The following is a 24,479-nucleotide window of genomic DNA, read 5'->3' as shown; positions in this document are numbered from 1 at the left end:
ACCATACTGAATGCAGATAATCATATAGTCTTGATACCAATTCTCCCTTTTAAAATAAAACAGTGGGTGTAGGAGATAGTGAAAGAAATGACTTCCCTTCTGTCCTCTGGCTCCTAGAACTAAACTTGAGGCCCAGAAATTAGAAGAGTGAAGACCAAAAGCTGAAGGAGAATTTTTCTCTAGAGATTTTGTTCATTCTGGGTTGAAGCAATGCTACTTTGGGGACCCAGGTGACAAGAGCACAGAGATAGAGGGCCACTTCTGTCACCTCTCCCCAAAAACACAAATACATAAGTAGTTATTGGAATAGCAGTAACCCCCTTAATCATTTTCTGCCCCTTCCACTTTCTCATGTATGTGGACTAGTTGAAATCTTACTACAATTTGATTTTTATTTGAACGATTCCAATAGTATAGATGTGGTCGTGTTTTGAATGGATGTATATAGATTTCCAAAAGAATTCTTTAGGACCAGATTCATAAGCCATAATTTATTTCAAAGAGATTTCTTCCCAAGATTTGTTTTGGGAAGTTCATGATTGAATTAAAATATATTGAAAATCTTGTCTAGCATGTATTTTTAACATCATTTTAAAAGAGTAGCAGTAATCATCTTAATTTTTTTTTAAATGAAGAATGATTCTTTTCCTTTTTGAGGGAGGATGATCATGTTGGCAAAGGAAAATGAGCCAAATGCATGAATACATAATTCCTCTGGTGAAGGAAAATTAAAGATGGTTACAAGGTGAGTGTTCAATTGCATTTAATGGCAGGTAAGGCTGGAGAGTTTGATTCAACATAGAGTAGGCTCTGTGGGATGAAGTCTTCAGCTAACTCTCAAAAAACGACTTATAGACAAATGGTTCAAAGTAGTAGTTTTCAAAATGTGACCTCAGCCCAGCAGTATCAGGAGCACCTAGGAATTTAGAAATGCAAAATCTTAGGTCACACCTGAGATCTTCTGAACCACCAATTCTAGGCGTGGGGCCTAGCATTTTAACTAGTGTTTATGATGCCTTTCAAGTTTGAAAATCATGATTTAGTGAAGAGTTGCTCCAGTGTTTCTCAAACAGAATTGTGTATGTGAATCAACTGAAAATCTAGGTTAAAAATGCAGATTCTGGTTCGGGTAGACTGGAGTAGAATCTAGATTCCCAGGATTTACTTGTGTATGGACACACACAGGGACATTGTGTCTGTAAATACAACTGCCAGCAAAGGGAAGGGTGTGGGCTGCCCTTAGAAAGGTGAAAGTCACCCAGTTTCTCAAGGAAACTGAGTGGTTGGTTACAAGTCCATGGCTTGTCAGTTTAGTATTGGTGAGTTACACAGGAGTCCTTTACAAGCCAACTGCTCTGGTGGGTTTAGGAACAGAGTGGACTCATTGAGGTTGTCACGTTGCATCCAAATTGTAGGGTGAGTCACTCACCGAAAAGGGCTTAGCTTACCATCAGCTGTTTCTGTGCTCATTCTGGTCCATTACTTTGCCATCCATAATGTCCCATATCATCCAGGCTCAGGGTCAAGCCTGCAAATCATTTACGTAGGTTTAAAGCTCAGCAGATGTTTCCTTTATCAACTCAAATGATTTAAACCGACAAATTATCTTTAATTGGAATTATGCAATTTGGCCATTTTTGTTGTCTAAATCCAAGTAGGTGATTTCCAAGCTCTGTTTTCCAGACTTTAACAAGGGAGATAAGATAGATGCCAGCTTTATATTTATATTTGACTAAATGCACTGCTACTTAGTATTATGAGAAAGAGTCCAGCCTCAGTGTCCTTGTGACCCTTCCCGCAGGCCTCCAGCATTGCAAATACCACACTACAGATAGGAAAACATTTGCATCCCTTGAAACTGTAGGTATAATGTGAAATATATATACTGTAGGCATAACATGAAATAAATAACAGAACGAGGAGACTATGTAAAGAGCTTGAAATCTAAATAACACTATAAAATCTACTGAAATATTATCAAATTATTCTAGTAAATTAAAAAAAAATCCTGTTTGGCCCCAAATAACCTACAACCTAAATCCAACACTTGTTTTTGTATGGCCCACGACTAATGAGTTTTACATTTTTAAATGCTTGAAAAAAAAAAAAAGAAAAAAGAATACTTCATGACATATGAAAACTACACGATACAGTTCAATGTTTATAGTCACGATCATTCGTTCATGTAGTCTTTGGTTGCCACTGAGACTGTGTGGTCCACAAAACCTAACACCTACCATCTGCCTTTTTACAGAAAGAGTTTGTCTACCTTGCCCTATAGTTTTTTGTTCTGTTACAATATCTAACTCTCTTTCCTGTAATAGTTAATTTATATGACTGACTCCCTACTGGACTGAGTTTCATGAGAGCAGATTTGTATCCTTTGTCTGAGTTTCCAGCACTTGCCACCATGGTACACAAAATTAGGTATTCAGTAATATTTATTTAAGTGAAGTTTACATTTTGGTCATTTTCCCTATGTAAATCTATATAAACTTACCAAAAAGCCTTTGTGGTTCAACACAGCATCCATTAATTAGGCTAATTTAGAAAATTTGTGTGCAAAAAAAAATAGAAAAAATGCATTATGCAAATAATTGGATTCCTTTCTTCCATTTCTAAACCTGACTCTAAAAAAATTGTTGTTAAATTTGAAAGCAGCGGGGTTATTTTTTTGTCTTCTTTTCATTCTGTCAAGTTATTTTACTTGGTACAACAGATCTCACTGCTAAACAAGTCCCATGGCAAAGAAATTAACGAACAGAGAAAACCAATCTCATGAAGCTATGTTAATTCACATTAAATTCAATCCTGGTATTTCTAGAATTAATGTTTTAAAGATGATGTGCATTGCTGTCAGATATTTAAAACTAAGGTGTTGACATTTTCTCCACAAAAGAAATGCAGTATATTTTCTAAAAAGTCTATGGACTTCTCAAGGGAATTGCAGTTGAAATGGTTTATGCTATTCTTGCCCATTTTCTGGACTTCTAAGAATAAAAAGCCAAGACTAAAGAGATTATATACATAAGATTATTTAGTTTTGGTGAATAAATCCCTATTCATGAATAGGAGAATAGTTGTAAGAACTCCCAGAAAAAGTAATATGGCCAATGAAATATGCCATCCACCATGATGGAAGCTAATTACATTGCAAAGAACCATTGTCAGGCCACAAACCAATATCTGACCATGTAATATCACTACCATTGTTCTTCCTAAAACCAGAATCAAGTAATTTGGTTCTGCTCTCCAAACAGTAATTGCATTTAATGGAAAGGAAATAATTGCATTTAAGGGAAATAATGCTTACCTGGTGCCTAGAAATGTAAACATTACAAAATTAAATGTAGCTTGATTCCCTTGAGCTGTCAATGTAGGAAATGAACACATTTTGAGTGCTGTTATGTGCCTCACACAGTATGACTCTTCTCTCGTCTTAGCCCTTGAGCAATAGTATGAAGCAGATATTATCATTTCCATTCTACATATGAAACGGCTCCAAGAAGCTAAACAGCCCACTTAAAGGCATGCTGCCAGAAAACCAGAGTGACAAGATTTGAACCCATATCCAGGTGAGCCCCAGCCCGTGCTCTTTAACATGAGGGCTAAAACAGGGAAGCTGGGTGGTATACACTGGAATGTATGTCATCTGGACTAATAGTTTCTTTTATATTTGAACCTTGTGGTTAAAATGACTGATTCTGATGACCAGCCCCATACATGTAGTTCTACCCATGAAGAGGTTTCATATACATTATATTTGAGGCTTATTCCTGTGCTGTATGGTAAAGACCTGGTAGAGAATTTCTTCCACTTTACAGATGAAATAGAGAGGTTGCATTGCTTGCCCATTCTTACTGATGATTTCAAATAGCAGCTCTTTTTTTTTTTTTTTTTTTGAGTAGGCTTCAAGCCCAGCATGGAGACCAACACCTGGCTTGAAGTCACAACCCTGAGATCAAGACCTGAGCTGAGATCATGAGTCAGACGCTTAACACAGTGAACCACCCAGGCACCCCAAATAGGAACATTTTTTAATAGTCAGTGCTCTTCAGAACAAGATTTCTCAGTAAGAAAACAGCAGTCAGCCACCGAAGGGGAGTATTTGACATTGACTTCAGTGTGTCCATGGGAGGAATGTGGTTTCCTGCTCACTTTGCAGCTAGCCTAATCTGTGCTATCTTGGCATGATGAGTGGCAGAGGAGAAGTTTCCTTTTTCAGTCCAAGATACTTTTTAATTTCAAAATATTTTGAAGGACTAGAAGCCTTGAAAACATTTTATTTCCACAAAGGTGTTGGCATTTCAAACATTCTTACATTTCATAGCAATTTTTTTAATGACTATTTATATCAGCACGCACAGCATCTCACTTTTATAACTTTTAAAAAAATTATTTACGTTTATTTATTTATTGTTGAGAGAGTGAGAGAGAACAAGCAGGGGAGAGGCAGAGAGAAGGAGAGATAGAATCCCAAGCAGGCTTCGCACCATCAGCACAGAGCCCAACACGGGGCTCGAACTCCTGAACTGCGAGATTATGACCTGAGCTGAGATCAAGAGTCAGGCGTTTAAGGGACTGAGTCACCCAGGCACCCCTCACTTTTATAACTTTTTATAATGGACCTCTGTCTAAGATTTAAGTTTTTTTAGAAAAAAGGGTTAAGCGTCTAGGGATGTTTGAAGTCCACTGGTGTAGCCCAACCCTCTTATCTTGTAGAGGAGAAATTAATGACAAAGTAGCAACCACCACCACCATGATTTTTATTAGAAGCACCGGAGACATGCAGTAGTTAAGTGGTTCACTCCAGGTTCATGCTAACTAATGGCAGGTTGGAAATGTTGGTAACTAACTGAATCCTTGAAGCTTAAAAAAAAAAAAAAATGACTTATGCCTTGAAGTTGGCCCAAGGACAATCTCACACTCATGGGCTCTGTTCTTTCTACTTTATCACCTTGTTTGCTGATGTCTGTAGATGCCTAGACAAAAACCCTAAAAGCTATCATCCATTTACTTTATCAGAAAGTTCTAGAAATGAGTAGTTTTGATTTTCTCCAAGATAAATCTCAAGTCCAGCCATCAAAATTAATGTTATAGGAATGTAGCTGATGAGACAAATCTGTTTTTAAAAGATAGATGAAAGTGCAATTTGAATCTACAAGGAAAAACGTTTTCTCAAACACTTATCACCAAGTTGGAAGCAGAAAAGGATCACCAAGTTGGTCCTTGAAAAATGCCACATATTTAAAAATAAAATTATGTGGCACCTGGGTGGCTTGGTCGGTTAAGCATCTGATTCTTGATTTCAGCTCAGGTCATGATCTCAACGGTTCATGAGTTTGAGTCTGGTATTGGGCCCCACACTGATGCAAGGAGCCTGCCTGGGATTCTCTGTCTCCCTGTCTGCCCTTCCCCTGCTCTCTCTTTCTCTCTCAAAATAAAAAAATAAAAAAAATAAAAATAAAATTATTAGACATGCAGGATGCTCAAGGCAGTTTTGATAAACAGTGTAACAGATTTAAAGTACTTGCTAAATGAGTCAGAACGTAGTGCTAAAATTATAAATCTGAGGGATGCTTGGGTGGCTCAGTTTGTTGAGTGTCTAACTTCAGCTCAGGTCATGATCTTGCAGTTTGTGCGTTCGAGCCCCACTTCAGACTCTGTGCTGACAGCTCAGAGCCTGGAGCCTGCTTCAGATTGTGTCTCTCTCTCTCTGCCCCTCCCCTGCTCATGCTCTGTCTCTCTCTCTCTCTCTCAAAAATAAATATTTTTTTAAAAAAACCAGGGTTACTCAACTCTGGGATCCCTCTATTTGGGTCAATATGGTAGGTGCTCCCCTTATCCATGTACAATATGGCTGACCCCTCAATGGAGTTTCTGCCTCAATATACTCTTCCCTTCCTGTGGATGCCTGGTGAAGCTTTCACTATAAATATGGGGCTCAAAGGAGAAGGCAGAGGTAACCGAACCAATATCTGTTCCTGTGAAACAGAAAATTCATCTTGATTGTATATTTCATTGCCTCCAGGAAAAACAGATTCCCCAACTGATGGAGAATTTTGAACTTGGACAGCTACAAATGTAGAAGATGCAAATGCCTGACCAAGGGGCCTGTGGGCTGAGAGAAGTCCCCTGGAAAGGGGGCTGGGAACCATGCTTAAGGCAGACATAACGTAAACTGAAGCTCCACGGGGGCAGGGATCCCCCTTGTTTTCACTTTCGATGGTATCCCCAGCAGCAGGCACAGTTGGTGCTCAAGAAAATATTTGAGACAAATAATAACATGAGAGTAGCACAAGAGATCCTTGTAGAGGGATTGTTCTATATCCTGACTGTGGTGACCACACAAATCTACACATGATAGAGTGTCATAGAGCTAAATATGCAAATGAGTGCATACAAAACTGGTGAAATCTGAATAAGGTTGGTAGATGTATCAATGCCAATTTCCTGCCTGTGATATTGTACTATAGTCATGCAAGATGTCACCATTGGAGGAAACTGGGTGTAGAGAGTGTTGGGATCTCTATATTATTTCTTACAGCTGCATGTGAATTGACCATGGCCTCCAAATAAAAAGTAGTAATGTGAGAGTAAAAACAATCTAAGATGGGTGACAGCAATTCAGAATGTAGTAGGATGGGAGTCAAGAGAGATGGGCTTTGAAAAGCTAGACCCTGTTTGAAAGAGAGAGGCCCTTAAGAGAGGAGGCACACTAGTCAAAAAAGACAGACATGTGTGTGGAAATCTAGGGGTGGAAGCTCACCAGATGGGGATAAAGAACATGGAGAGCTGTAAGTTTAGTGCTACTTGGTCAGGTGGGGGGAATGCATGATGGGCCCCAAAATACAAATCACAAAATTGGGACCAATGTGTTGTAGAGTGAAAGGGGCTCCAGTGACCCGAACATCTGCTGGACACCATATTTGGCAGGGCCTCTGTCAAGATTCTGGCTTGCCTTACTGATGATTTTCATTCCCAAACTGGGGTTTGGCCAAGCATACAAATGTACAAATGTGTCTACATCTGTCACTATGTGGAACTTGTTACATGCATGGACTTGATTTCCTCTTGTCTAGAGCTAAACTCCAACCAGTCTGAGGTCCTGACTGTTGGCTTCTATGTGTAACCGTATGGGAACACAGGCATTCCCTCACCCACTCTCCTTCTACCCATCACCAATTGATTCCTAAGCATTTCTTAGGTCAGTTCCCATGTCTCCAACTTCACTGCCACTTGGCTACAGCAAGCCCCCTCATCCCTCCCCTGGCCACATGGAGTGGTCTCTTCACTGGTTTGCCTCCTTACAATTTCGTCTCCACTGACAGCCCAAGTGATCTTTTCAAAATAGACATCTGGTCATGTTGCCCCCCGCCCCCCACCCTGCTTTGCAGTGTTCCATGGTTAAGGACCATCTGGTCCTGGTCACTTTTACCTGCTCCAGCAAGTGCCCCTCCCCCTTCCCCTTCCCCTTGGACTTTGTTCAGCAAGTACTTTAGCTTTCTCATGGAAGGGCCTTTGCATGTGGGTTTTCTTATGTACGCAGTCCAGGTTTTCTCAACCTTGGCACTACTGACACTTTGGGCCAGATCATTTTCTTTGGTGGGGGCTGTCCTGTGTATTGTAGGATGTGTAATTGTAACATCCTCCCACTCACCATCAGTTCTGACAACCAAAAACATCTCTGGGCATTGCCAACTGTCCCCTGTGAGTAAAATCTCCTGTGAGTGAGAACTACTGACCTAGAGTGATCTTATTCCCCTCTGCCTTTCAAATCTCAGTTCAAAAGCCACCTCAGGGAACCCCTTCCTGACTATTCAGGCAAGATCCAGTCTCCCTCTTCTATCATTAATTATATGACTACGTGATAATTATAGCTTCTCACTGTACTATCCCCTACATGAAGGCAAGGGGTCATATCCACTTCTGCTCATCACTGTATTCCCTCTGCCTAGGAGAGTATCTGGCACACAGCAGGCACTTAGATTTGTTGACTGAGGGAATGAATGTATTTAAGGTCAAATCTGTGTGCTGCAAAAATCTACACCCTTCTCTAAAATTCCAATCTGTCATTTTTTGAGGGTCTCCTGGGCCAAGTACTTCATTAGGGTGAGGGAGGCTGTATTATCTCCATTTTACAGATGAGAAACTGGGGCTTAAGCAATGCTAAATGGCTTGCCTATGACATCACAGTGGGAGAACCAAGACCCAAGTCTAGGTTTTCTCACTCCAAAGTCTAAGCTGAAGGATGAGAATACAGACATAGATGTCCACTGCTGTGCTATGGGGCTCAACCTTTTATTCTGCATGATATTTTAAGTCAGTCATTTGAAATAGAATAAATGTAAAGACCATGCTTAAGAAATAGGATAGAATCAGAACCCCAGAGAGCCCCATCAAGGTAGTAGGCTAAGTCTAAGGATGAAACTTTTAAAATTTATTTATTTTTGAAGTTTATTTATTTTGAGAGAATCCCAAGAAGGTTCCACACCATCAGCACAGAGCCTGACATGGGGCTCAAACTCACCAACCGTGAGATCATGACCTATACCGAAACCAAGAGTTGGGCTCTTAACTGACTGAGCCACCTAGGTACCCCAAAACATTTTTTACAATTTTTTAAAATGTTTTTATTTATTTTTGAAGGAGAGAGAGAGAGAGAGACAGAGCATGAGCAGGGGGGAGCAGAGAGAGAGGGAGACACAGAATTCGAAGCAGGCTCCAGGCTCTAAGCTGTCAGCACAGAGCCCGATGCGGGGCTCGAACCCATGAACTGTGAGATCATGACTTGATCCAAAGTCAGACGCTCAACCGACTGAGCCACCCAGGCGCCCTGTACCCCAAAACTTTTTTTAAATGTTTACTTTTGAAAGAGAAATAGTGGGGCAGGGGCAGAGAGAGAGGGAGACAGAGGATTCGAAGTGAGCTCCATGTTGACAGCAGTGAGCCCAATGGGGAGCTTGAACTCACGAACCTTGAGATCATACCCTGAGCCAAAGTTGGATGCTTAACTGACTGAGCTACTCAAGTGCCCCTAAGGATGAAACTTTTAAGGACTACTGGAAGGCTGAATATAAACAGGGAAGAAATGTAGCAAACAGAGGACAACCACAAACTGCCTTTTTGTGTGTGTGTGTGATCTCACCATTAGGGAGCTATAGGATGATGGTCAGGCTCTCAGATTTCTCAACCTGGACACTTCTCCCATGTCTGTTTTGACAACCCCCCCCCCCCCCCCCCGCTCCACCTCCTACTGTGATTAGCACTGAAAACATTAAAATAAAATAAGAGGGGAAATGAGAGACAGACTCCCACTTCCCGCTTGTTGGGAAGGAAACCCAAGAAGCAGAGGGTGGCCACCTCAAGGTGGAGAGAAAAGGGCCAGCGCCAGCATGGTGCACTTCCAAGATCTGCGGAGACAGAAGACTGCCTGAAGTATCAATCAAATTAATGACTGTTTTCTCTGCAGAGAAGACAGCCATAATGGAAATCCTGAGAGATGGGGCAGTGGACGCTAAGGGGATTCCTTCTGTAGGCAGGGGTCCCAGATGTGCATGTCTTGGTTTGACACTAAAGTTTTAGTATTGGTAGGAAAAAAACTCCTGAAGGAGCTTTTACAAGAAATATTTTTCTTTACTCTCAAAAGGCAAGTACTGTCATAAAGAAAGAAATTTGCTTTCAAAACAAAGATCGACAAGCATATAGTGCATCTATTATCTGTTGAGCTAAGCACTGTAGGAACATAAATAAGAATAAGACAGCTCCCGCCCCTAAGAGATCTATAAATTGTTACTGTTATTTTGGGACCATTTAAAAAATGTTTGAAACACAGCACTTCCTTTTCTGATGTATGTCACACACCAGTACTTTCTTTCCTGATGTACCTCAACCATCATAAGTCACAATTTCTAAATTACAATTCATTGCAGATCTGCTCCCCAAAATGTGAGTGTAGAGAATTAAATTCATCTCATTGTGGATCTGTTCATCCCATTCTCTAAACTTGGATAGAGGACAATTGTATTAAATGGTCTCTAACACCAAAGAGAAGCCACATATGAAAAAGGATGAATTGGTCACTTGGATTTCATTTTAAGGGAAAGGAAGACACAAAGTTCATAAACTTGAAAATCACCTAATAAGAAGGCAATACATTTTTATACCAGCCTGTGTAATAATTTTACTGCATAAGATATTATAGAGGTTGCACAAAGCATTAGGTCAACATCATATACAGAAGAATAAAGCAAAAAGGATTATCTTGATCAAATAAAATAGAAAAAAATTCAATTCTTAAAAATACCACAAATTCCCCAAATGTGGCTCTTTTTAAGACAAAATCTACCTCTTGCATTTCCTGGATATAGTAATGACTGTGGTTCCATTAAGCCGAACAGAACACTGCCTTATAGCTAAAAACTTAAAAAAGCAACTTACAGAGATATGTAACCCTCTTAATACTGGATATAACAAAAACAAAAACATCAGGCTGACTGCCTGCTTTTGCCTAAAGCATGGCTTGAATTTACTATTAATACCAACAGCTTATATAGAATGTGAATACTACATAATTTCCTTTGTCATGAAGCTGCACAAATCGGAGAATCCAAAAATGATTGCAGGAGTGAGTGTCTTCCAATGACGGGAAAGTATATAAATATACTAGATGTTAAAATTTCCATTCTTCATTCAATTATTTGCCCTGTTTAAAACATAAAAATACAAATAAATATATTTCCTTACAAGGGAAATTCATAGTCTATCTTTAAAAAAAGATAAAGAAACAAAAATCTTAATTTACTTTTTCTTGTCATTAAATAAAAATTCTAATATACAGACATATTCGATATTTATATAAACTGTGGGAGTCCATTTATGATTTCTTGTTCACAATTTACATTTAATAGTGTTAGTCTCTGTACAACGTGGCTCACACCCCATATGCAGGTTTAATTTTACATTCTGCTCCACCTAATTTTTTTTTTCTCTTTTTTTCTTTTTAATTAAAAAAAGATTTCATTTTTGGAATTTTAGGATTTACATTTGAGTCGTCTGAAAAAATACAATTTCAATGCAAAAACCACATCGAGCATTCAAGAAGAGTATACTGCTGGTGCTGTAATCTTTTTGCGTGTCTTTGTTTTCATAGAAAAAAAACCAGTCAAATAAACAACATGTAAGACTTTTAAATGGTTAAACACAATCATATCATATTAATGATATGCCTCATGCACACAAACAACAAATGAAGGAAAAAGGATCAGACGTCTTTCTTTTGCTTTTGTTCTAGCTTTCTTCTTAATAGACTATAATTCTCCTTAGTTCCTGATGCAGTGGGGTCAAGCTGCAGAGAGATTTCATAGTGTTTTTTGGCCAAGTCTAGATGTCCCCAACGATGATAAAGCACAGCTGAAATAGCAAGAGAGGGATTTCATTGGAAATGCTTCTGAATACCTTACAGTATTCCCAACCACTTGTGCCAAAAAAAAAAAAAAAAAAAAAAAAAAAAAATATATATATATATATATATACATATATATATATATGCACACACACACACACACAGTTTTCAAAAATCATTGTTTCAAATAATATTGTTTGTGCTGCCAACTTTATTTAATAACCACATTCCCTGGTGATTGTCTGTTTAACCACCTCCCGTTACTCCTGGGGTTCTGCAGATCACTAGATATGACCCATCTTCTTACAGCAACATTATTACATAAAGAAGGAAAGTAAGATTACATCAAGGTTCTCAAAGTTGCCATGAAAATTCCAGGAAGTCAGGCTGGATATGGCTGGGCTCTGGTATGTCTCAGGGCCCCGACCGTGCGCCAAGTCCAGCATCTGAATAACGATTCCCCTACATCTTTTGTCAAAATACTAGCTTGTTTGTTGCTAGCTAGGAATAAGGGCACTCACATCAAGATCTGACCATAAAATGATAGTTTTATGTAAATTGTAATTTGTAAATGCACTTTAATTTTGTTTTTTTTATAGCCTTTTTTAAAAAAATCTTTCTTCATTTTGAGAGAGAGAGAGAGAGAGACAGAATGTGAGTGGGGAAGGGGCAGAGAGAGAGGGAGACACAGAATCTGAAGCAGGCTCCAGGCTCTGAGCTGTCAGCACAGAGCCTGATGTGTGGCTCGAACCCATGAACTGTGAGATCATGACCTGAGCCAAAGTCAGACACTTAAAGGACTGAGCCACCCAGGCACCCCTGTAAATGCACTTTTAGCAGAGACCTAAGAGAACATAAGAACACAGTGGAGACCAGGCTATAATGGAAGGTCCTCTATGGAATAAAGGAAAATATGTAAGTGAGACCAGAAACTTCCAAAGTAATTTTGTGTTTAACATTCTATGATCTTTCACACAAAGAAAGAAACTCGAAGTTTATCATAAGAAGGGGATAAACTGAGTGGGGAATTTTGGGTGTTGGTCTGGTCATACAGTTATAACTTATACATAGGACTACTATTTCGCTACCTTTTTAATGTAATAATTTCTTTAAAAAAAAAACACATCTTAAAGGGGCACCTGGGTGGCTCAGTCGGTTAAGCATCTGACTCTTGATCTCGACTCAGATCATGATCTCATGGTTTGTGGGATTGAGCCCCACATGGGGCTGACAGCACAAAGAATGCTTGGGATCCTGTCCCTCCCTCTTTGCTTGCACACACTCTCCCTCTCTCTCTCTCTCTCTCTCTCTCTCTCTCAAAATAAATAAATAAATAAAACCCCACATCTTAGAACCAGATTATAAAGACCAATGCAGGCTAGATTTGTTAAAAACTACTTTCTCTACATTGATATTACAGAAATGCACCCATTTCTTTAAACTTACGCGGACTTTTGATATGATTCAAATTGAAAATTTTCCTTACCCAAATTGCCATGGTAACTTGCAGAATTTGGATGAGCTTTAATTGCTTTGAGGAATAAAGCTTCGGATTCCTGACGAATGATATAAAAAATAAGGTATTGCATGATGCAAAAGCAACACATAGTTTTGCTGTGTACAGTTTTTAAACATTTAATGTCCTTGTTTTGTGACACTGCATCCTTCTCCCAGAAACATTTGGGAAGGCCAGCGGGGCCATACCCTGTTAAGAGGTTCTGAAGGGCAATCAGGGAAGTGTGTGACAGAGCAAAGGGGACAGAACAATAGTGAGGGGAAGATGGGCAACGGAGAGCAATGGTGGCTGCACAGAGAGCACGAATATGCTAATGAGCTTTGCCGCCTGCCTCCCAGAAGTGGCTGGAAGTTTGCAACTTGAAGCAAGTAGCTCGATTCAGGGTGCATGGAGGATGAGCCAGAGTCAAATGACCAGGAAAGGGCTAGGCTGTTGAGGACACCCACAAAAGCGTCATTTTCATTCAGCATCAATGAATTCATTTCTAGGATTCTCAAGGTAGGAGCTGGGGCTGATTTAATCCCCCCAAGACTCATAACCCTTCAGCAACCCAGAAGGGGCTCATTCAGCTGGAAAAAATAAGCAGGGAGAAGCAGGGAGAGACAGCTACCTGTCACGTAAGCAGTGGCAGGATTGTATGTGACCATGACCAAATGCCCCTGGTGTGTGTGAACTGGTTCTTGTATAGACTTGCATTTCCTCCAAATAGTGCTCATTTCCAATCGGGCTGCAAAAAGGCATGGCCAAGTGTTTTTTTACCTGATCATCATGTGACCATGGCTGCCTGGATGGTCCCGTTCTACCATAATGCTGGGAGATAAAGATGCCGAACTGTTCTTTGCTGACATCTGCCGGGGGTAGTAGCTACTCATACCCGTCTGCATTTGTGCTACTGAAGGGCCACACATGCTTTAGTGAGTATCAAACAGTAAGCTTAAACAACTAAAGTTGGTGGATGGGGGACAGGTTTGCTCCTTCTAGCTGCACCTTCTGTGAATTTTCCAGGTGGGCTTCCTGGAAAATATCTAGGATCGTGCATTTTATAAAGTGTAGAAGGACCAATTTCCTTGCCCTGTGATGGCCCATGGTACTCCTGAGAAACAGGCTGGGCATTTGGGCAAACAGCTCTGAAGCCACAACCTTTTTAGAGAGAGCTGGCAGAGAAAATTTTATATTTTGGAGATGTTGTCCAAAAAGGACTGAATGAAGACATTGTTACAAGATGTCAGCAAACAGCACTTCAGGAGCTCAGAGTCAATGTCTACATTCCAAGCTATGGTCGCTGAAACTCGTTCAAGGAAGTGTAAGGTTTTCCTGACATATTAGGTATGCTGGTAAAAAAGAAACCAAATGGATTGCATAGATTTGGAGTGGTTTCTAAGTACCTATGCTTTCTGATGACTTTCAAATATTACCATTTAATCTAAAATCTGAGAAATAGGAAGTCCAGTAAATCTACTTTAAAATGCTTCTCTACTTGCAAAGGAAGCAGAGTTAATTAGAGACAACTGATGGAGAGAGAAAAAGCAAGTTAGGAGTTCTCGGGGGACTCTGGATTCGTTTAAGGGATTTTTGAAATGCCCATGAGTGTGGACACCATTCAGGAGGACGTGGAGTCAGAGTCAGGTTTGGAGGACACGGTGGTGTTCAGGATGGCATGTGTAGAGAGGGGAGCAGGGCTTGTACCGTCTTGGGGGGCTGCCGCTCTTGGCAAGGCAGAGCCTGAAGTGGGGGTGTGAGGAGGCTGAGTGAGGTAATGGGGGAGGAAAAAATAAGTCAAAGTTCCCGAGTTTAAAAATGGCACACTGACAGAAGGGGCATCAGGAGGAAAGAGAGGTTCTATGCTTCCATCTCGGTTATGTAACAGTGGGGTGGCCATGAAAGGATGCTTCAGGGGCTGCTGTTAGGTAACAGGGTTGTTCAGATGACAATCTGCCCCATAATCACAGGGGCACAAGGCATTGTGCACAGATACAGATCACTGTGCACATCAATGTCTTAAGAGGGAATCTGGAAGCCTGAATGTTTCACGGCCAAAGGTGGGAAGCATTCAGCCATTTCACAGCTGTAACCGGGCACTTAATAAATGCCCATTAGCACGCTGGATAGCAGAGGAGTTGTAAAAATGGGACTTGGGGCTCTGCCCTCACGAAGTCTCCAGGCTCACTAATGAGATTTGTCAAGTTAATGATAATACAGAACAGCAAAGGCTTAGGCGAAGTGAGTTATATAGACAGCAGACACCTGTCCTGACTCTCCATCCCTAAGTCCCCACCACCTTGCCACCTCTGCAGAGAGTCCCCACCCAGTGCCCTTCAAGGACGGGCTAGAAGTAGCTGACCAATAGCAATGGGGGTCACTTCTGCAGCATTGTGAGAGGAAAATCCAAATTCCAAATCCTGAACTTAAAACAATATATGAAGCAAGCACCCGGTGGCTGACACCACAGCTCAGGGAGTAACATCACGTCCCTCCTTTTGGCAGAACTGTTGCAAGATTCTTATTTCGGATTTCATCTTCTGTTTCCTCATCTTAGGCTCAGCACTCTGGCCTACACAATTAGGATGCAAAATGTGTAGAGAAATAGGAAACCCATTTCTCCATTCTGCTCTACGGAGTATTTTCTACTTTATCTGGAAAAAAAAATGATATGAACTGGAAGCCAAATGGACTGTGGGTTCTGTCACCTTAATAGAGTTCTAGTTTATAGGCTGTGGGGTGATAGAAAAATCAATACAATGGTTACATAGGCTGCATCTTGAAAATGACTTGCTGTAGCTGGTCACTGGACACTCCCGACCCGTCCCAGGCTGACGGGGATGCCTGGAGAGGTCGGTAGAAGGGAAAACCACAAAACTTGCCTTCTTTCCCTGGCTCTATACAGGTAAGTCCATAAAAAATAAAAATTAACCCCCTCAAAAAGTCATCTCTGGAGCAAAATCTAGAAACATCAAAATATTAACCGGAGCTATCAAACTCCCTGATATTTAAAAATGAGACATGCATGGACTATCTTACTGTTGTTTTGGAAAACTATGCCGATAATGGTATGTGATAAGCAGAGGAGAAGTTAAGTAACATGGAACACACATGAATGAATCACTTCCTTTAGGCCCGGTGTGATCAACATTCGATACAGCTCCTGATTCTGAAAGAAAAAATTGCTGCCACAGAGGATGAAGGCACTGCATCTGAAAGTGTGTTTTCTGTAGCATCTGTGTTAGAAACCCAGGATGCTAGCTGCAAGTGCACAGTCCCTGACTCCACCCTGTCGACTGAGACAGCATCCTGTGGGGAGGAATCTGCGCATTTGTATCTAATACACTCCCTCACTGGTTCTCAGCCGCACACTTGAAGTCTGAGATCACTGATGTTAGGAACACAGAGTCCCCTTCAGGCCACAGGGCGCCGTGCGCCTTCTGATTCACAGTTGTCACTCCTGGCCAGTCCTGGGAGCCTGGATCTAGTATCTTTTGGTTCCACTGGTCAGACACGTCCAGGGCCTTCCAGATGACCTACAGCTTAACTCTAGATGAGGAAAAACTCTAAATGGGCAAGAACCAGTCCTGCATTCCCCATGGGCTGGAATTTTTTTGTGCAGAAGACCGCACCAACAAATCAGAGCTCCCACCTGCCTGCGAGGGACAAAATCAAACAACTTCGTGCCAGGGTTGGGGCTGGGGCATCACTGCCTCCTCTCTGGGCTTCTCCTCCCCACCCCACATTTGAGCAATGGTGATGAATTCTGATGAGAAAGGACACAAAGTCTGACTGTGCAAATCCATCTTTTGGGCAAATCCATCTTTTTGACCAAGCCACACTGGTACACTGCCCCCACTGTTTTTGCCTACTTCTGAATTTAACTGGGCAGAAGTAACATTTATGGCTTCTGTCAGATGCTGGCATTAATTGCAAGAAATCACGGCCTGCAGTTTACACACCTTGTATTTCTGGGACTTCCCCAGCACATTTGCCAACGAGAACATCAGAGAGTGATCATTAGGTATTAATTCCAGCGCCTCTCTTCCAACTGCTTCAGCTTGGGCTAAATTACCTGCAAGGAAAACATAGGAAAATTAAAAAAACAAACAAACATGTTAACATTGTACTGCATGACTTAAGAAAATCAATGAAGAATGCATAACACACATATACACATGCAATATACACACAACACACAAACACCACACACATACACACAACACAGAACACATATACACACAGATAACACATACGTATACACAGCACACACACACATACACACAACACAGACACATACACACATGGCACATAACACACATATACACAGATGACACATACATACAGCACAGCACACACATATACATACACACAACATATACATACACACAACACATAACACACATACAGCACAACACACACATACACAACATGTAACACATATGCACAGATAACACACATACACACAGCACAACACACATATACATACACACAATACACACACATTACATACATATACACAGCACAACATACACATATACATATACACACACAACACATAACACACATGTCTATAGATAACACACACACATCACACACATATACAAACATACAACACACACATCACACACATATACACATATACACAGATAACACACATACACATAGCACAACACACGTATACATACTCACCACACACACACACACACACACACACACACACACACACACAACCCCATAAATTGCAAAGATACTGCAGTCTAGTGCAATTCTAAAATAATATACAAACAGCTTTTGATTAAATTCTTTAAAAGCATATAAAACCTAGTTTTAATTTTTTCCCAGATACCAGTTATACCCACATCGGAGAAAACAAGTCTGCACCATAAGAGTATCCACAGTAACACTTTAATAACTGAGTATTTATCATATCGAAGTATACATTTTGTATTTTCATTAGAAGCACTGCTTAGATGGCTCACCAGCTTGAAATTCTGCCAAATTAAAACTATCATTTCTTATGGGCTGCTTGGATTTTCAAAAGTAGGGGAGCAGGGTAACTCCTGGTTGACTGAGCTAAGATCTGGGCTGAGGAACCACATCATCAAGTCTGTTAGCATCCTATCTAAAAGAAGAACCCATGACTCTGACTGTAGGTTTGAGGGCATCTCCTTTGACAACAGTCCATGAACTTTAGAGCATGGTCTTCACAGGTCGTAAACCCAGAAGCCATTTTTGCTCTTTTGGTGCCTCTAGCATGGGGACGGGCAATGCTAGATAACACACTTCAGACGAAACGAGATCTTAGCACCCATCTTCACCCCTGGCTCAGCACTAATTCCAAGTAAAGTGTCATTTTTCCACACATACCTGTTTCAATAGGTCAAAGGAAACTCTGTCTTCTAGAAGAACAGACATTTTTGTACTACCCCATATTATTTTTTTAAAACTAATACACACTAGAGAAAGAAAAAGCACGCTAATCTGTTTCCTAAGTATTCAATGGCACCGCATCATGGCTCCATTTCCTCCAATGTATTTAATTCACCTTTCCGTACCTGTATTGTCAAGGAGTATGATCATGTTGTTCCAGGCCAAACTGTGCTCTGGTTTCAGCACAGTGGCGTTTCTCCACGCATTCAACGCATCGACATGACGATTCAGATCTGCGTACTGGAAACAAAGCATGGCCCCCAAAAATCAGTATTCCAATGTTCTTGCTTCCTCTAGGACATAACCAAACCCAAAACCAAACCCCTACCAAGCCTAACTTATAATTACAGAACTTCTAATTTTTCGTATTAACTCGCTGAATCTCAAAATACCTCATTGAAGTACATAACTATCCCCATTTTACAGATGAAACAACAGAGGTACAGAAAAATTAAGTAATTTGCCCAAAGTTACACATCTAGAAATGGCAGAGTGGGGATGAGAACCAGGTAGTCTAGTTCCCAAGCCTACAACCTCTTAACTATAATTCATAATTTAGTGATCCCAGGTGTCAAATCATATTTGAGACTACTAGAGAGACAAAAATTAAAAACCGAATCATTATTCTTTTTACAGAAAGACTTCACATAGTCTATCTTTGATAAGGTATCATTTAAAGGGGTAAATAAATATTTCATGTGATTAACAGCTACATATGACGAATTCGCCATGTGAAGAATGTTCTAGTAGGCGGTTTCTGCCTACATCTAAGCTACACAGAAAACGATGAGTGTGTTAGACATACTCAGTAAACTCCTTGGAAAAATCTTAAGCGGCAATGTGAAACACCTTGGCAATTTTTTTAAGATGTTATTTTTATGTAATCTCTATATCCAACGTGGGGCTTGAACCAACAACCCAGACATCAAGAGTCACACGCTCTTAACTGATGGAGCCAGCCAGGCACCCCCATCTTGGCAATTTGAAGCCTGTTTGCCTCCTTTTGGAAGGAGAGAATGATCTGTTGCTTTCTTTTGAGAGGGCCTGTTGTTTAACACTGACAACAGCACAGAAAGCCTGGGTCTCAATCTGCATAGTTAATAAAAGCATTCCGAGGCAGAAAATGATGGATTTTTTAGCAGGTGAACCTCTTGCCTTAACTCCGTTCAAATGCCCATGTCTTATTTGAATGAACTTCCTTTCACTCTACAAAAACTACACACGGTAACAATTTATCCAAGGTCAAGGCAATTTCCTTCCTTACTGGCAAGTCTGTCTTTTCATTAAAGGACAGAAACGTTTTTATTTTCTCATGACCCACATGGTAAACAGGTGACATATGATGCAAGAAAAAGAAAGTTTTAATTATGGAAACCTTACAAATATCCATTTGCTAAAGATGTTGTCAGATTTCTCAGGAGGCTCAGAAACTCAGGTCACAATATTTCACCCTTAAATAAGGAAATGATGTGAAAAGTTCAAAAAGTAAAATAACTTAGGGTGCTAATTATATCAACATTTAATTGCCTGTATCTGGGTTTCCACTGATTTCTCGGTCAATTCTCTCTAGCAAGTGACATTCATTTGAGTTAATTGGGCAAAATCTGTGATGACATTCTTTCTAACACACAGGCAAACCAACATAACTTCATTAACACAACACCAAAATTCTTCACATAGGTTATTATTTCTTATTATTATTACTATTTACTGAAGAATAACAACCAACTGAATCAGGCAAAATTTACTTTTATTTTGTCTCAACCTTTACCCTTCTTAGATTATCAATACAAAGTGAACAACACTTTAAGGGAAGCCAAGGAAAATGGTGACTTAGCCAGAACTACCATCCAGAAAGTAGACAGGCAATGAGAACATTATTTACCTCTTAGCTCTATGCTCTATGCCCATCCTTCTATACTCTGCAATATGCATTTCCCAGAGTCCTTTGCCACTTGGCCCCTTGTTAGGCTTCTGCCAACAGGAGTCACAGGTGATATCAGATGGCTTGAAGAGGGGCCCTTTCCCCCACTCTCCCATTGTTGCTCCTGTTCCTTGGCAGTGCATCTGATGGGGCAATTCCTCCCACTCCCTACCCCCTGCCCCCCACCTCCATGGTTCCAGGCTGGAAGCAGTGGTCCTTCTTCATGATCTTAGTTCTTGAGATTATGGTAGCTCCTGAGATGGTAGCCCCCTCTCTGAGCCCTTCTATTCTGGTGGCACCACTTCCTCTTGTTTGTTACCCCAATGCTACAGGGTTTCCTTACACTCTCACAGTTCATGTCATCTAACCACTTCTATCTTCCAGCCTTCCAACAGTTGTCTAACCCATTCTCTGCACTGAATCTTCTCTATTTAAAATACTTAGCATAGGGGTGCCTGGCTGGCTTAGGAAGAGCATGTGACTCCTGATCTTCAGGTTGTAAGTTCGAGCCCATGTTGGGTGTAGAGATTACTAAAAAATAAAAATAAATAAAATAAATAAAATAAAATAAAATAAAATCGCATAGCTTCTGTTTTCCTAAATGGCTCCTGAGTGATACATACAATCAGTTCTTGCAGAATGAACTGTCTGTAGTAATGCCTCCAGTCACTATTACTGCAATTCTCTAATAGTAACATATCCCAAATAATCCAGCTTTTCCTAATTTTCTATTTCACAAGAAAACTACATTATATTCCCTTCTTATATGGGTGCAGAAATCAAAACACATTTCTGTCATTACTAAAGAGTGACTAAAGAGGATTTTTAAAAAGAAATTTTGTTATTAAGTTCATCTTATTCACCAATATATAAATGTGTTGGTTGAGCAGTTAAAGATTAAGCTCTTAATGCTTTTAAGCTGTCAAGCAGGCAAAAGCTGGATAATTAAACAACAATGGAGACAAAAATCTTTAAATAAGCAAGAGCAGTTGGCAGAAGGGAACATAGGAAGGTCATTTTATGGTAGCATAATTAGTAAACAATACACACAGAGAGTGGCACAAGGTCTCAACACACTTAATACAACAGATGATCTTCTATGTGAAAGTGGGAATGAATCCCAAGGACTGGTGTACATGGATAAAATCCCGAACCTTATATTTTATTTTCCTTTCTTTGGACATAACTCTTACAAAGGGTTCATTTAGGGGCGCCTGGGTGGCTCAGTCGGTTGGGCAGCCGACTTCGGCTCAGGTCATGATCTTGCGGTCGGTGAGTTCGAGCCCCACGTCGGGCTCTGTGCTGACAGCTCAGAGCCTGGAGCCTGTTTCGGATTCTGTGTCTCCCTCTCTCTGACCCTCCCCTGTTCATGCTCTGTCTCTCTCTGTCTCAAAAATAAATAAACGTTAAAAAAAAAATTAAAAAAAAACAACAACAAAGGGTTCATTTAGCATAAATTCTCTATTTTCCAAACCCCAAGGAATTGCAGTGACAGGCAGTTACTAGGGGAAAGAAAAAGACTGCTAAGTTTTAGAGCTTGAAAGTATAACCTAGAAGACTATAGGCAGATACACTCAGTTTGCAAACAATAATCTAAAAAGCTACCTTCAACGCTGAAGAAAAAAATGAAAGAAGAATTCATATGGATATCAAACACAATGTCATGCAGGTATTAGTGTAATAGTCACAGTGAATAAAAACAGTAATCCCTGTAATAACTGCCCAGTGCAAGTACTCAGAAAATACCCAATTTGCTCCCATCCCCCATTCTCACTTCATTAACTTTGCAAGGATCCGTCCTGCTTTGTATGTGCCTGACTTTTTGGTCTCTACTTATATCATTATAGGTGAAGTTTTACTGTCTTCCCACCATCCTCCTCAGAGAGAACGATGTAGGGTATCAAAATGTGCTTCCCCAAATATACCACTTTGACATAAGGATTATTGCACTAACGACAATTGAGATTCAACAGATGCAGAAAGAAGCCTTCCAGAAGCTTCCCTTATCTGACTCAAAGCAGAAACAGTGACATAAGGACTGCCATAAACCCCCTATGGCCACGAAGGAGGACCCACACAAACCTTCATTAGTTTCTATATGCATTTACCCTCTGATAGTTTGCCACCCTTGGAAGTCTAAAACATCTTCCTTTCTTTTGTCACTTCTCTACAAATGTATTTTAATTACAAATATATTTGTTAAGATGCTATATAAGCCCAAGTTCTAACTGTCTCTTTGAGTTACTCATCACTGAATTTTTCCTATGTGTATGCATGATGCATGTGTTAATATACTCTGTTTCTTTTCTCTTGTTAATCTGTAGTCAGTCTGGTTTGCAGGGCCCCAAAGAAAGAACTTAAGAGGATAGAGGAAACTTTTTTATCCCTCTTTGACAGCTTCTCATTAGAATAATAGCTCTCCTTGAATCTTCAGGCTTCACAGAGAAAGCTGCTTCAACACCAATGTATGTAACTAGATCAGAATTTTAAAATGTAGAAGGAAACAGAAATGTGGCCGAGGTCAAGTGGCTCTGGAGAAAGTTATGTGGGACAACAGGAATTGCCTGCTATCAATTTTCCTTGTTTAAACATCTTGCTGTTGCACGGATTTAGTCACATTACTGTCACTTTCCTCCACGCCCAGGGGGAAACAATTCCTCTTTTCCACACTAGAGTGGGTATATAGAAATGGAAGCTTCCTAGAATACATCATAGCTGAAACACATCTTCTATTCTTTGAAAAATAAACACAGGAGCCACTTCACTTTAAAATTTAGAACACCAGCGGTATCTGCCCATTTAAAGTGACCTATGCATAATTTGAAGTGACGTGTGCACAGTGGGAGAGGTGGAACGTCACCATCATTAGCCACACATTCCTGCCACCTTGTTTCCCCTGTTCATAAAATTCTGCCTCTGCAATGTGCACAATCATGACTACCCAGTCCAGACACAAAGCAGATTAGACCAAACATATTCCCATCAAGGTAATAACTGAAGACTGGATTTTCAATAATCTTAAAGCAACTCATGTTTTCTAGGTTGTCCTCCCCAAATAGTCTCTTCTGCTCTGAGCTGATCAGTCTGTCTGCTCAAAGCTCAGATAGATCTGCTTCCCAAATGCAGGGCCAACAACAGGGTATTGAAATGTCCAGGGAATTTTGTTGGTTTGTTTTGTAAATACAGATCTTTTATGGGGCCTCTGATTCCCTAAATCCAGGATGGGTGGAAAGACTTGGATGTTCAACCAGTTTTGGGACTGACTTGTTTTGATAACACAAGGACTCCATGAAAGCAAGTCTTCAGGACCCTTAAAGTGAAGATAAATAGGCATCTCTTTAAAACAACTTTGATGTAATCCTATCTGTGCACAAGGTTGGATAAAATCTGGAAAATTATATATAAACTTCTTTTATTAAAAAAATTTTTTTTAATTTATTTATTTTGAGAGAGCAGGGTGGGGGGCAGTGGAGGGGCAGAAAGAGAGAGAATCCTAAGCAGGCTCCACACTGTCAGTGCAGAGCCCGACGTGGGGCTTGATCCCATGACTGTGAGATCGTGACCTGAGCCGAAATCAAGAGTTGGATGCTCAACTGACTGAGTCACACAGGTGCCCCAGTATACACGGCAACTGACTTTGGCTCAGGTCATAATCTCACAGTTCATGACTTCAAGCCCTGTGTTGGGCTCTCTGCTGTCAGTGTGGAACCTGCTTTGGATCCTCTGTCCCCCCACCCCCTCTCTGCACCTCTCCCTCTCTCAAAAAAAAAAAAGTCACATCACTATACATGCATTCCAGTTTGGCTAAAATGAGCAAAAAATTTTCTCTTCAATGTGTCATTTAATCAAACTGAATATATGATGAATATATGTAGTTTCTTGAAACCCAATTAAAAGCTTAACTGAAGGGAGAATATATAATCTTTCTTGTTTAAAGAATTTTTCTCTTTGTAGGTAAGTCTTTTTCCTCCCAGCCTTATAGAGATGTAATTGGCATTTAACCTATGTAAATTTAAGGTGCACAAGATGATGATTTGATACAGGTGTATATCATGAAATGATCACCACAGTGAAGTTAGTTCTACCTCCATCAAATCACATCATTATGTGTACAGTTCTTTTCCTTATTAGGAAAATCCAGAGCTTTAAGGATGAAGCTGTGTATCCTCATGGAGGGTTTTCAGAAGTGATGACTGATCTATTTCACCATCATTTGTCAATAC

At 40.3% G+C, this 24,479-nt stretch overlaps 1 protein-coding gene across 4 annotated transcripts in view; it reads right to left on the bottom strand.

The window, feature by feature from the left end:
* Nucleotides 1-10,071: 10,071 nt before the first annotated feature.
* Nucleotides 10,072-24,479, bottom strand: part of TMTC4 (transmembrane O-mannosyltransferase targeting cadherins 4) — a 65,308-nt gene continuing 50,900 nt past the window's right edge. For all 4 annotated transcript variants that reach the window (XM_053890764.1, XM_053890747.1, XM_053890838.1 and 1 more), the window contains exons 15-18: nucleotides 18,458-18,572; nucleotides 16,862-16,974; nucleotides 12,891-12,960; nucleotides 10,072-11,412 (exon numbers count right to left, since the gene is read on the bottom strand). In XM_053890764.1, the coding sequence (XP_053746739.1) occupies nucleotides 11,264-11,412; nucleotides 12,891-12,960; nucleotides 16,862-16,974; nucleotides 18,458-18,572 (447 nt within the window). In that variant the 3' untranslated portion in view covers nucleotides 10,072-11,263. The remainder of the gene's footprint in view (nucleotides 11,413-12,890; nucleotides 12,961-16,861; nucleotides 16,975-18,457; nucleotides 18,573-24,479) is intronic.

Source organism: Panthera pardus, unplaced genomic scaffold (assembly GCF_024362965.1).
Source record: "Panthera pardus isolate Hobbes unplaced genomic scaffold, ASM2436296v1 HiC_scaffold_1, whole genome shotgun sequence".
Classification (NCBI taxonomy): domain Eukaryota; kingdom Metazoa; phylum Chordata; class Mammalia; order Carnivora; family Felidae; genus Panthera; species Panthera pardus.
Note: the sequence above shows the minus strand (reverse complement) of the source record. Positions and strands in the feature narration are given on the sequence as shown.